Genomic DNA, 13,449 nt, shown 5'->3' on the forward strand with positions numbered 1-13,449 from the left:
GCCAATGCTGCATCCTCATCCTCATCTCCTGCGAGCTTTGATCTGATCCCTTTGCCAAATGCTTTCAGCCCACGACAGCTGCGAATGTAGGGTGCTGCACCTGGGGAGGAATAAGCTCCTGCACCAGCACAAGTGAAGGAGGACCTGCTAGAAAGCAGCTCCGTGGAGAAGGAAGTGGATGACAAGTCCACCATGAGGCAGCAATGTGCCCTTGTGGCCAAGAAGGCAAATGAGCTCCTGGAGTGCAATCAGGAGAGTGTGGCCAGCAGGTGAAGTGAGGTTACCCTCCCTCTCTCTGCACTAGTGAGGCCACAGCTGGAGTACTGGGTCCGGTTCTGGGCTCCCCCACTCAAGAGAGACAGGGAACTACTGGGGACAGTCCAGCAAAGGCTGCAAAGCTGCTGAGAGGCCTGGAGCAGCACTGTGAGGAGCAAAGACTGAGAGCCTTGGGGCTGTTGAGCCTGGAGAAGAGCAGCCCCAGAGGGGATCTGGTCAGTGCTCAGCTAGAGGTAAAGGATAGGGGGAAAGAGGATGGGGCCAGACTTCTCAGTGGTACCCAGTGACAAGACAAGGGGTAATAGGCACAAACTGAAACCCAGGAGGTTCCACCTGAACAGGAGGGGAAACTTGTTTGGTGTAAGGATGCTGGAGCCCTGGAGGAGGCTGCTGAGAGAGGTTGCAGAGCCTCCTTCTGTGGAGAGATTCCAAACCTGCCTCACCATTGTGCTCCTGGGCAAGCTGCTGTGGGTGTCCTGCTTTAGCAGGGGGGTTAGACTGGGTGACTCCCTGAAGTCCCTTCCAAGCCCACCATGCTGGGATCGTGTGATTCTGTGACACAGAGCTGGGCCTCCTCTTTCAGCCCATCTGTTCTAGTGGCTCTTTCTGGGGGACATGGGACTGTTTTGCACACCCAAGTGCTCTGGCAGTGCTTGTTGGCTGCAGCAGATGTTGTCCTCACTCACCATAGGGGTTGAGGGAATTATGCTCAGCATGATGTCCCTGCAGTTGAAATTCCCAAGTGATTACAATCACAGAGGTTGCTTTTATAATGAATTAAGCTGAAAACAAAGGTTTAGTCTCTTACAGGTAAGAGAGGCACAGTCTGTACTTGAACAGGTTTGAAAACAGGGTTCATACCCAAGCAGGAGCTTTGGGTGTTTAGTTTTAATAGTTCAAAACCTTAAATGAGGATATTATTTCTGTACACAGACACAGCTCCTGCAAGAACATCCTGTGTACCTACAGCTATGCAAGCAACTGATAATAAAATGCTGATTCTTCTTTGTAGGAGAGATAAGAAGTGACTTGATAACTTTGATTTCCAGGTCATGTAGGAGCCCCTTTGCCCTGTAACTTAATCAGATTGAAGGATGTGGAAGAGCTGAATTATTTTGCTTCCAAAGGAGAAGGAGAGGTAGCAAATCACCTTTTTATATCAACTTCTCAACTGTACTAAGTAGTTTATGTAGTTCTAGAAGCCTGCATGGTTGCAGATGTGTTCCATCAGGAAATAAAACGCCAATTCAGCAAGAGAGCAGCAAAGCTTTAATGACAAAAGGGGCTGCAGCAGTACTTTCAGCCTGGTTATTTTAAAAGCTAAGACTGAATGAATGGGTTCAGCTAAGATGAACTGAACTGCTGTGCTTTCTGTACTGCACATAAACGAAGCTCACTGGAATAACTTGGTTGGGGGGGGGGTTAAACTGCAAGCTGAGTGCAAATCAACGTTGGGCAAATGGCTTTTGTGATCTCTACTCTTAAGATTGCCTTCAGCTTGAAAAAAAAACAACCAACAAAACCCAGCCTAAAAATCCAGAGGTGATGTTATAGCAGCCTATATTTTAGTTTCACAGAGCACAGGCGTTCAACAGAGCTTGAAAATCTCTCCAGCTTAGGGAGCTACTGTTTAGCTGGGTAGGGTCTGCAGCAGGATGATGCAATAATTCATCAGGCACTCTGCCTCTTTTGCAGATATGTGTGAAAGGACCAAATGTTTTCAAAGGTTATCTGAAAGATGAAGAGAGGACAAAGGAAGCACTGGACCAGGAGGGCTGGCTTCACACTGGAGACATTGGGAAATGGTTACCTGTGCGTATTGTGTTAGCCCCTGTCAAATTGGCAGCTACCAGACTTAAATCCCTGAGCAGATCTCTCTTGACAAAGGACTCAGTTTATGTCTTTTCAGAACAAGCTTTTGATAGATCAGTGAGGCATTGTCTGGCAATGCAAAGAGCTGTGTTAAAAGCAGACTGCTGAGCGAGCCTCTGTGGTGCAATAACTTCTCTGGGCACTCCTCCTTTCTCTCTCCTGACAGAATGGGACTCTAAAGATTATTGATCGGAAAAAGCACATCTTTAAACTGGCCCAGGGAGAATACATTGCCCCAGAGAAGATCGAGAACATCTACATCCGCAGTGACCCCGTGGCCCAGATCTATGTCCATGGAGACAGCCTGCAGGTAAAATCCTGAGTTTGCAGAAGATCTTCCTTCTTTGTGAGCAGGAAACAGAGAGCTGAGTGTGAAGGAGGGGAAAGTGGGAGTGGATCACGCCATGGCTTTGCCCTGCTGCCTCCCTTCTGCTCTGGAGCTGGCTGCCAGCCACGCAGGAGATGAGCTGCTGTGTGACCCTAAGTAGCTTGGAGGATGTTTTGGCTAAAGATCAAGGCTTTAAATTTGTTTCAGTGTCACCTCTGGGTCTCTAACGCTCTCCTGTGCCACGCTGCCTGTGCTAAGCCAGCTGAAGGTGAAGCCACTGCTGCTCCACAAGCACTGCCTATGCATCTTGTCCTGCTTCTGCCTAGCCCCTCTCCACAAATTGCAGCCCTGTGGTTGTTTGCAGTTGCATGTGTGGTGAAGATGGTTAACCCACACCTTGGTGCAAACATGTACAGCTTCTGAAGCCACTGCAACTCATCTCTCTGCATCCACTGACCACAAATATGAAGCTTCCTTTGGCATCAGATTTTTCCTGAGACTCAAAGGTCCATGAACTGCTTGTGTCAGGCACTGGAATAGGCTGCCCAAGGGAGGTGGTGGAGTCACCATCCCTGGAGGTGTTCAAGAACCATGTGGATATTGCACCTGGGGACATGGTTTAATGGCCATGGTGATCTTAGATTAATGGCTGGGCTAAATGATCTTAGAGGTCTTTTCCAACCTGTTCTGCTCTGGTTTATGCCTGTGGAAAAAAAGAATCCTAGAACTACAGCAGTGTTGAAGTTGGAAGAGAGCTCCAGTATCTGAAGGGGGCTGCAAAAAAGCTGGGGAGAGACTTTTTAGGATACAAGGTAGTGACAGGACTAGGGGAGAATGGAGCAAAGATGGAGATGGGTAGGTTCAGACTAGCTGTGAGGAGGAAGTTCTTCAGCATGAGAGTGGTGAGAGGCTGGAATGGGTTGCCCAGGGAGGTGGTTGAGGCCCCATCTCTGAAAGGTGTTTAAGGCCAGGTTGGATGAGGCTGTGGGCAGCCTGCTCTAGGGTAGGGTGTCCCTGCCCATGGCAGAGGGGTTGGAACTAGATGATCTTTGTGGTCCCTTCCAGTCCTCACTGATTCTATGATCACCAAGTGCAACTGCTTGCCTTGAGCTCACAGTCCCACCACTATTGCTAAGCCACTACCACTAAACCATGTCCCTCAGCACCACATGAAAGTGAAGAAAGGAATTTAATTACTGTCTAGAGCACAAACTCAGCCAAAGGTGCTCAGATTGCTGGCAAATGCAGGAGCAGCCATGGACATCCATTTAATAGGAGAAAAGGGCACAGACGTCAAAATACACCTCAGTGGGGTGAGGAAGTTATTGACCTAATCAAACAAGGAGTGATTAGACACATGGCAAATGCCACCAGTTTATAGCTTCACTTCAGTGTAGGATCTTGAATGTTGTTCAGCCTTTGCCTGCAACTCTCCTTCTCCTTCCCCTACAGGCTTTTCTGGTGGGAATTGTGGTGCCTGATTCTGAAGTTATGCCAGGCTGGGCAAAGAAAAGAGGGTTTGATGGAACATATGCAGAGCTCTGTAAAAATAAGGTTTGTCTTTCTCTCTGTCTGCAAGGCAGATCATTCCATCACATTATGTAACCTAGTGAAGAGCTGGAGTCAATGATTCATGATCTCAGCAGCAGGAATTATGATCTCACTGAAAAGGAAGCAAGGTTGACATGGATCCAGTGATGTGTGCTGGGCTGGCATAGACTTCTGCAAACTCCTGCAAGGCTCTGCCTGGCAGAGACCACCAATAGGGAAGCAGGAGTTATTGTGATGGGTTAGAAGTCTTAAATAACATCCCAGTCTCATTTGTGTGCTCTCTGGGCAGGGAGAAATTCAATGAAGTTCTACAAGGGCCAAGTGTTGAGGACAACCTCCATAAGCTGGTGACTGACCTGCTGTAGTGCAGTGAAGGGGAAAAGGACCTGGGGGTCCTAGTGCATGGAAGGTTGATCATGAACCAGCAATGTGCTCTTGTGACCAGGAAGGACAATGGGCTCCTGGGGTGCATTCAAAAAAGTGTGTCCAGCAGGTCAAGGGAGGTTCTTGTCCCCCTCTAATCTGCCCTAGAGAAGATACATGGAGTGTTGTGTTCAGTTCTGGGCTCCCCAGTTCAAGAGAGACAGGGAGCTTCTGGAAGGAGTGCAGTGGAGGCCACAAAGACGCTGAGGGGCCTGGAGCAGCTCTATGAGAAGCAAAGGCTGAGAGCCCTGGGGCTGTTGAGCCTGGAGAAGAGCAGCTCCAGAAGAGATCCGATCAATACCCAGCAACAGCTGAAGGGTGGGGGGCAAGAGGATGGGGCCAGGCTCCTTTCAGTGGTACCGAGTGACAGGACAAGGCACACCCAACCCTCGCCACGCTGGGATGCTGTGGCTGTGGAGCAGAACATTTGCTAGGTATTTATTAAGCACCAGTGAGACACTTGACCTTCACACGAGGATTCTGTGTTCGAACCCAGGAGCTGCAGCGAGCGATAATGGAAGACATGGTCCGGCTGGGCAAGGAGAGCGGACTGCACTCCTTCGAGCAGGTAAACAGACCCAAGGAACACTTAATTCAGCGTGGGCAGACAAGCAATCTGTCCATTGGCCTCCCATGGGGCTTTGCCAGGGTTTGGGGTGTAACTCAAGATCCTTTTTGTAGCTCTACACAGTGATTTTGGACAGAGAGCCTAGCGGCGAGGGTGGACTGGATGATCTTCAGAAGTCCCTTCCATCCCCTGCCATTCTGTGGTTTTGTGATTGCTGGCATAGAAATATTTGTTCCTTTGGGAAAAATCCATAGGCTGTGGTTCTCCCTTCCACTCCTGCTTGAAATGTAAATCAAATTTAGTGAAAGTTTTGGGTGAGGAGGTAAAAATCTAACCCAGGGACATGGCTAATCTCCAGTCTGACAAGCAGAGGTCAGGATAAGTATCTGCCACAGAAAGCACTGTTAAGAAACTAGGTCACTAATTACCATTCTTGTAAGTGACCTCGGAAATGCTTGCTAGTTGATTTATTTTCAGCCTCTGCACTAAATCTCTCCTGGTGCTTCTCTAAATATTTCTGCAAGCACTTCAGGAGAGATCTAAAATCGACCACAGACTACATAGCATTAAAAACATGGTTAAAAAAAATCACAGGTATTAAAGTGCCAAAGGCTTGTTTCTTGTTTCTGTTAATGGTCTTGATGATCACATATAATTAGCAAGGGTTCTTTTGCTTTTGTTCAGACTGCTTCTGGGTGGTCATTCTAATGAGTAATGGGAGGTGATCTGCTGGAAAGCAGCCCTGTGGAGAAGGACCTGGGGGTCCTGGTGGCTAACAAGTTAACCATGGCACAGCAATGTGCCCTGGGCACCAAGGAGGCCAATGGCATCCTGGGGTGTGTTAGGAGGAGTGTGTCCAGCAGATCAAGGGAGGTTCTCCTCCCCCTCTACTCTGCCCTGGTGAGACCTCATCTTGAATACTGTGTTCAGTTTTGGGCTCCTCAGTTGAAGAGGGACAGGGATCTGCTGGAGAGGGTCCAGTGGAGGGCTAGGAGGATGATGAGGGGACTGGAGGGCACTGCCTGGTGAGGAGAGGCTTAGGGACCTGGGGCTGTTTAGTCTGGAGAAGAGAAGACTTAGAGGGGATTTGATAAATGTCTATAAGTATCTGAGGGCTGCCAGGAGTGGGGGGACAGGCTCTGCTCTCTGCTCCCTGGGATTGGACATGGAGCAATGGGTGTAAGTTGCAGCAAAAGAGGTTCTGCCTCAACACAAGGGGGAACTTCTGTTCTCCAGACCCTTTACCAGCTTTGCTGCCCTTCTCCGGACATGCTCCAGCAATTCAATACAGGATCCACTGTAGATGGAAGAGCCACTCCCTGTCATCCTTGTCACTGGCTTGGAAATGACAACTTTGTCTTCTTTAACCAACAGCTTTTCCACTGTAAACCAACAGTTGGGGAGGCATTAACAACAAAAGCACTGACTTTGTGAAGGATGTCACTGGGGGAGGAACTGGACCACAGTGCCTGCAGGGAAAAAAATTAATCACATACCTGCTGGGAATTTAAAGATGGATTCTGGTTCTATCCTCCTGCACAACGCCCAGTCTAACAAAATGCAAATCAGCCTGGCTTGGGGAATCACAAAAGCAGCAGATGGCTGGGGAATGGGTCTTAAATGTCTTAAATGGGTGGCCTATGACCAGCCACGAAGCAGCTTTCTGCTTTCTCCCACACCAGTACTCCCATAAAGGCACTGGAAGGAAAAGCTCTCTCCCATCTGTGCTGCCAGGCTCCCTGCTGAGCTCAGAGTCAGCACCCGTAACAACAGCAGCCTTCAAAATCCTGTTTGCCTGGGCTGAATGACTTCAGTTCACTTTAGCTGATAAAACACCACCAACCCTTTAGAGATGATCATCAGGTGCAGTCCTTGTGTCTGCAAAGCTTCATGATAATTCTGCAAGACTAAATTAGTGCTGCAGCTAGGTTAAGACAATGGTTTTTAGCACATAGCTTTGCCCTCCCTCCCTTCTGCAGCCTTTCAGCCCCATGGAACTGCAGTTGCAGTATCACATATGGTGACACTGTCCCCTGTGCTCTGCCTTGCTGTCTTCTGGCCTTGGTTTTACAGGGAAAAGAGGTTTATGTGCTCATTCTGTCCATGCTGGATGGCTGTCAGATCAGCACAGGCACAAGAAAAAACAGCAGGAGATGGTGAGGATTGCTGGAGGCATTTAGTGGTGCCTTGGAAAACTTGGGCAGGTGATAAAAATCCTGTGGCAACAGCCTCAAGTTGTACCAGGGGAGGTTCAGCTTCAATATTAGGAAAAAAGTTCTTCCCCAAAAGGGTTGTCAAATCCTGATACAGGCTGCCCAGAGCAGTGATGGAACCCCCAACCCTGGAGGGGTTTCAAAGCCATGCAGATGTGCTGCTGGGGGATGCGGTTTAGTGGCAGACTTGGCAGTGCTGGGTTAACTGTTGGACTTAGTAATCTTAAAGGTCTTTTCCAACCTAAACCATTCTAAGGGTCCCCTGGGCTCCAGACACAGCCAGAGGTAACTGCAGCAAGGCCTATTTAAGAAGTGATGTTTATTGAGTGTGCTGTGATATTTACTATCGATATGGCCCTCTTCTGTTCTAGGTCAAAGCCATCTACATCCACTCGGATATGTTCTCAGTACAAAACGGTTTGCTGACACCAACGTTAAAGGCTAAGAGACCAGAACTAAGAGATTACTTCAAAAAGCAAATAGAAGAGCTATATTCAAGCATCTCCATCTGAAACCCCAGGGAGCATGTGCTGAGCAACGGACTCCGTAGCAACAACAGAATAACACTGCAAAATACAGAGCCAGAACAGCACAGCAGAAACAGAGAAACATCTGGATTTGACATTTGAGCCTTTCATTGTTCACCACTAACCATAATTTCCCTTCCTTTCTTCTTTTTTTTTTTTCCCCATCAGGTGTGATAGAATTCATTTTCCACTCTGTGCACACAATAGGCTACTACTACTACTACTAAAACTGATGCTAAATTGCAACAGAAATTCCAACCTGTGACTGAGTAAATTCTGGAAGCATACCTAATTAAGAGCTCCAAGCATTTTCTAATTAAAATAGGGACAACTTCAGGTATGTCTGTTGATAATTTGATTGTACATAACCAAATCCAGGAGGAACTAAAACTGTGGATAATTCAGTAATGTGGTCTACCTCAAACGATCAGTGACTGATGGTGAAAGTTTCTTTTCCCTGATCTGGAAATTCAAGCTGGTTATTGGTTTATATATTAAGTGATAGGTTTTTTGTAATTTTTTTTTTCCTTCTGGGACATAAATGTCATTGATTTAATTTAATCATTAATGACCTAATAACTTGATGATCTTAAAAGGTCTTTTCCAACTGAAACACTTCTAAGATTCTACAACTGGGATAGGAGTAGGAGCAGATCTCCCACTACTTGTACTTAATAGATTCTATTAGGGTATTACATCTAATGGATTAATATCACCTTGAAATGGCAAGAACAGGTTAGGAAGCAATAGGATAGAATTCCCTCTGTTCCCTTTTCATCCCAACTCAGTTTATACATGGCATGCTGGTTTTACATTAGGGCTTCCTTCAGCACTCGTGGACATCTGAACTACTCAAACTGAGGCGGTGGCAGGAGCACTGCTGGCTCTGTGGTGGCTTTGTGGGGGGAGTTTACATTAACCCACATGCTCCCAGCCCCTAATTTATCACTTTACATGCTGCTAATACTGCGTAGTCCAGTTGGACTAACTCCTTTTCAGAAACAGTGCTGAAGAAACACAGCACAAGGGACAAGCTGCGATGTTGAATGGGGCTTCAAAAAGCAGATTGGTTTGGGAGGAAGGCCAGCCCAGAGCTGCAGCAGCAGCAGATATCCTTTGGCTGACTGTGGAAGAGGATGAAGTACTGCTCCAAAAAGTGCACAGAGATGGGCAGAAGGCTGTGTTAGCCAGGCTGTTGTAAGGTGTCATGGTGTGGTAAAACGTTGGACATGTGGCAGAAAGGCCTGCTGAGAAAATGTGTTTGGATGTGTGGAAGCTTCAGCTCCCTGTCATCACTTCCAGCGGCTGCTTTGGGGTAAACAAGTTGGACTGAATGAAACCTGAGATTTCACAGCCAGCTGCAGCCATGAGGAAGGGGGTAAATCCCACATGGAACAAGAACAGGCTCAAGAGCTCTCTCCTGATACGAGGCAGAGAACTGTAGCGCTGAGTCGCTTGAACACTTGGACTGCCGATGGCTTCCTTCTGCTCAACAGGGTCCTGCATATCTCTGTGTGTTTGTATGGCTGCTGTGTGTTCACCAGTGCATACTAGCATGCAGCTGTGCCTACCTGACCTTTGCTAGGACAGTGAAAGCACATGATTTTCTCTCTTAAAATGGAGTCCACTGTAGACTTTGAAGCTACAGGTTGAAGTTTTTCATCGCAGCGATCCCTTCTTTGCCCTCTGAAACTCCACTGCATGCTTCGAGCTGAGATCAGCTGAACCAGCGAGTTAGCGCTACACCAAGACTGATTTATTGCAGTGAGTTCACTGCAAAATGATACAAAGGAAACTACATCAGCCAACGTAATCCCTCAACAAAGAACACGGCGACTTGACCTATCAAGTGCGCAAGTCTGAAGCCCCCTTTGCGCCCCATTCCTCATGCGATTCCAGCGCAGTGACTCACGGCAGCCCCGGGAGAGGAGAAATACCACCGCTGTGAGCTCTGCATTCACGCACAGCAACCGCATCCCTTGGGGAGTGGCGTCTGCCACGGCTTACAGAGGATGGGAATGAATTACTGTGCAAGATCTGGCTCTTTGGGACAAGTCATCAAAGGTTTTCATCTCTGCAGGGTCTAGTCCATCTCCTCTGCGTATCAGCCAAGAGACAGTCACTGCGTACGCATGTGTCAGCGCTACGAAGAACTGGCACAGTTTCCTGGTTTAATGGGAAATACCTAAAGTCAAACGAACTACTCATCTAAACAAGTACAGAAAAGCTATTTTCCACTGAGCTTTTGCTATCAGATGAATTTGATTGCCTTCTCTCTGAAGGCGATTTTGGTTCACCAGTTGTTTCTAGGTAACGTAACTCCAACCTTGTTCACGTATAAAAGACCCCACAATGAGTTTGTTTGTGATTTATTTACACAGCTGATCTTTTTGCTTATATAATGTGGAGTAATCTACCTGTAGTCTTCTATTCTTCTCCTGTGTCACCTGCCCTAGGTGACACTGCTTTGCTAGGGAGTTTGGACCTCCTTGGATGTCCCATCCAACCCCTAACATTCCAAGATTTTAGGCTTCTTTTGCTATTTGATGCTAAACATCAGACACAGTAGAGACAAAGGCATGAATGCCAACGTATCAGAAGGAGAAAATCCAGACTTGGCCACACCAGGACGATGCAAAACTGGGGAGAAACTGTGTTGTGTGAACACTTTCAGAACCTGTGAAAAGCCCTAAGAGTAAACTAAAAGCTCTCTTTAATCCTTTCTTGTGTAATCAGATTTACCTCTGCAGGTCACTCTCACCACAGTCATAACAATGTTGTGAGAGATTAAAACTTGAGAAGAACACATGTGTGAGCTTGGCGCGCACACGCTTCAAATTCCAGGAATGCTTCTTCTGCATTGAGCTGTCTTAAACTGAAATGCTTCTTGTGAGCACCATGGAAAAATCCCACAACCAGATGGGTGGTTTTTTTTTTCCCCTCAAGATAACTAATTACAACACTAATTTCTAATGTTTGTCTTACTGAAAGAGCTGAGGCTCCAGTGCTGTTGTGCATAGAGCACTGAACTTCTCAGGGAGCTTCAGGAGGATTGGTTTTAACTCATCAGTGTCATCCAAGGGTTCACTCCATAATCAATAAATGAAAAAACACAGCAAAGCTACTGATGAGCACAGCCCCAGCCTGCCAAGGAATGGGTGCTGGTCAGAGCTGGGCTCCTATGATTGGGCTGTTACTCAATGAGGCTGTTAGTTGGTGTTGTAAAAAGCACCACCACCCTGAGCAGTCAAGTGAGACCAGACAATTCTGCATCCAAAGGCTCATACTGTGGTCACAACCTGTGGGTTGAGACACTGTTCTCACATGTTAAATATGAGAGGTTCTTCCTGGGCCTGGTGCTATGCATGTGGCATCACTGGAAGACTCTCCAGTGGTCGTATACAAAAAACCTGAATAAAATGCATTGGTCTTTTATTCCAGGAAGAGAATCTTGCTTAGTTATCTATTTTGAATGTTTTATTTGCTCTATATATTGCACAGAGACAATGCTGTTCTGCCACAGAAACGATCAAAGACGCACACAAGCGTGAGCAGAAGCCACAGCAGAGAGTCCAAACCTTGTGCTGGTAGGAAATCCACAGCATTATTCTGTCCTGAAAGGCACATTTGTAGGGTAAAATGTCTGATGCACATGAAGAGAGAGAGAGAAAGATGGTGAGTTGTTTATCAATGAAGTCCTATTTCATAACCTGTCCTCTCTGTGAGTCTAGATCATCACCAGTCAAGTTCAGTGTCATGTTTTTTTACCATGAATATGAAATTCTTGCACATAACAGGAAAAAAAATAACCTGATTTAATCTTCTGGGGTGAAACAAATTAACTATAGCTTTTATTTTTCTTTTAATAATCGTTCTCCATGTGTGAAAAGCACAAACTGGTGATCTCTATGTAAATAAACTGCTGCAAGATGAATGTAAACTGGGAAAGAATAAACTATTTTTGCATGGTAACAGATTAATTAATGATCTCTTGATGCCTTACAGAGAATTTGGAGAAGCATTTTATTTAGAGGCAATTCTACCTGCATACTTTTTTGTATCTTTAGCTCACTTTGGGTTTGGCTGTTGGGGGGGGGAACCAATCAATCACTAAAAATCAGAATTAGATATATGTTTGTCCTTGGAATTAATCTATTCAGTAATTTGCACATTGAGTGGTTTCTGTACCAGCTTTACTCCTGTGAAGTGATGAAGCTGAGGCTGTTCTTTTTTTTTGGAGAAGAAATCTGGATGCTCATAGTCTGGGAGGGAAAAAAAAAGTTTTAGCTCCCTGGAATTGTTCTAAAATAAAATGTTTTCTGAGGCATCTAGAGTCCCTTTAAACCCTTCATTTCAGCCTTTTGTTATGTCTTCTAGCAGAGTACAAGGAGGGAACAAATGAGGCAGTTTGATCCACGTTGCCTATTTTCAGCTGAAGGAGAAGGGGTTAAAATAGAACATATGTGTTTGTGTAAAGAGAAAATTAACTGTAATTAAAGATGTCTATCAAAAAGTCATCTGCAGAAACTTCTGTAAAGAATGAAATTGTCCCACCAAAAGCTGCTCATAGGATTTTTCTCCCAGGGCTGACCTACACTAAATCTCTTTCCTTAAAAGCTGTTGTTGCTCCAGCACGGAGTAACTCCTCACGGTCAGGATGAAGCTGTTCAGAATGTGTGCCTATATTAAACGTGGTGTAAACAAAAAACAAAACCAAACCAAAAAAGAGCAAATACAGAAAAGAACAACTAAAGGTACAGTGGAAGCTGAGATCGATTTTAGCAATCTTCTTGAAGGGGGGGGGGTGGGGGTGGGGAAATGACTGCAAAGTCCCCTGAAGACACTGCAGTCTTTCTGTAACGGTCTCTCTTTTTTGTTTTACTTATTTTAAATCATTAATAACATAACCAAATGTATATGCTTGTTTAATATGAATTGACAATTGGGAATGCATAGTATTTTTACAGACTATGTGTCTAAACCAATAAAGTTTAAAAGAGTTCAGCCTCTGCTTTCTGTTTTTTTTTGCCTGTGCTTGCATCTCTCCCTTCACCTGGATCTTCAGCGATGAACAAGAATTAGCATTTGCCCTTATTTTTCATGCTAACAGAGCACTGAGTTTCCTCTGCCCTATGAACACAAGCTGAAACACAAGGGCTGATCAATGAAGGGAATTTTGTCCATGCAGTTTTGATAGCAGGATGTAATCTTTTATGTGCAATATAGGAAATTATGTAATGTTATATATATTATGGAATACATAATAATATCTTGCAAGCAGCAACAGAACAAGGGGACACAGTCTCAAGTTGTGCCACGAGAGGTCTAGGCTGGATGTTAGGAGGAAGCTGTTGTCAGAGAGAGTGATTGGCATTGGAATGGGCTGCCCAGGGAGGTGGTGGAGTCACCATCCCTGGAGGTGCTCAAGAAAAGACTAGTTGAGGCACCTGGTGCCATGGTCTGCATGACAGGTTGGGTTGGATGAGCTTGGAGCTCACTTCCAACCTGGCTGATTCTATGAGCCTATGTATAACCAACAGTGAGATGTAATATCAGAAACCAATTTATTTGGCATTTAGTTATAAAACTATTTATTTACTTGGCATATTTTGTTAGCCAAAAGCAGCAGGAGAGAGCAACAGCATCCAGTGCACCCCTGCAACCGGAACAGGCTGCCCAAGAAGGTGGTGG

The 13,449-nt window shown here is 45.9% G+C and overlaps 1 protein-coding gene across 5 annotated transcripts in view; it reads left to right on the plus strand.

The window, feature by feature from the left end:
• The window catches only part of ACSL6 (acyl-CoA synthetase long chain family member 6), a 75,745-nt gene extending 62,983 nt beyond the window's left edge, over positions 1–12,762 (plus strand). For all 5 annotated transcript variants that reach the window (XM_064161527.1, XM_064161529.1, XM_064161528.1 and 2 more), the window contains 6 exons: positions 1,326–1,414; positions 1,972–2,088; positions 2,315–2,458; positions 3,929–4,030; positions 4,947–5,018; positions 7,603–12,762. In XM_064161527.1, coding sequence (XP_064017597.1) covers positions 1,326–1,414; positions 1,972–2,088; positions 2,315–2,458; positions 3,929–4,030; positions 4,947–5,018; positions 7,603–7,743 — 665 coding nt within the window. In that variant the 3' untranslated portion in view covers positions 7,744–12,762. The remainder of the gene's footprint in view (positions 1–1,325; positions 1,415–1,971; positions 2,089–2,314; positions 2,459–3,928; positions 4,031–4,946; positions 5,019–7,602) is intronic.
• Positions 12,763–13,449: the final 687 nt, after the last annotated feature.

Source organism: Pogoniulus pusillus, chromosome 22, assembly GCF_015220805.1.
Source record: "Pogoniulus pusillus isolate bPogPus1 chromosome 22, bPogPus1.pri, whole genome shotgun sequence".
Taxonomy (NCBI): Eukaryota; Metazoa; Chordata; class Aves; order Piciformes; family Lybiidae; genus Pogoniulus; species Pogoniulus pusillus.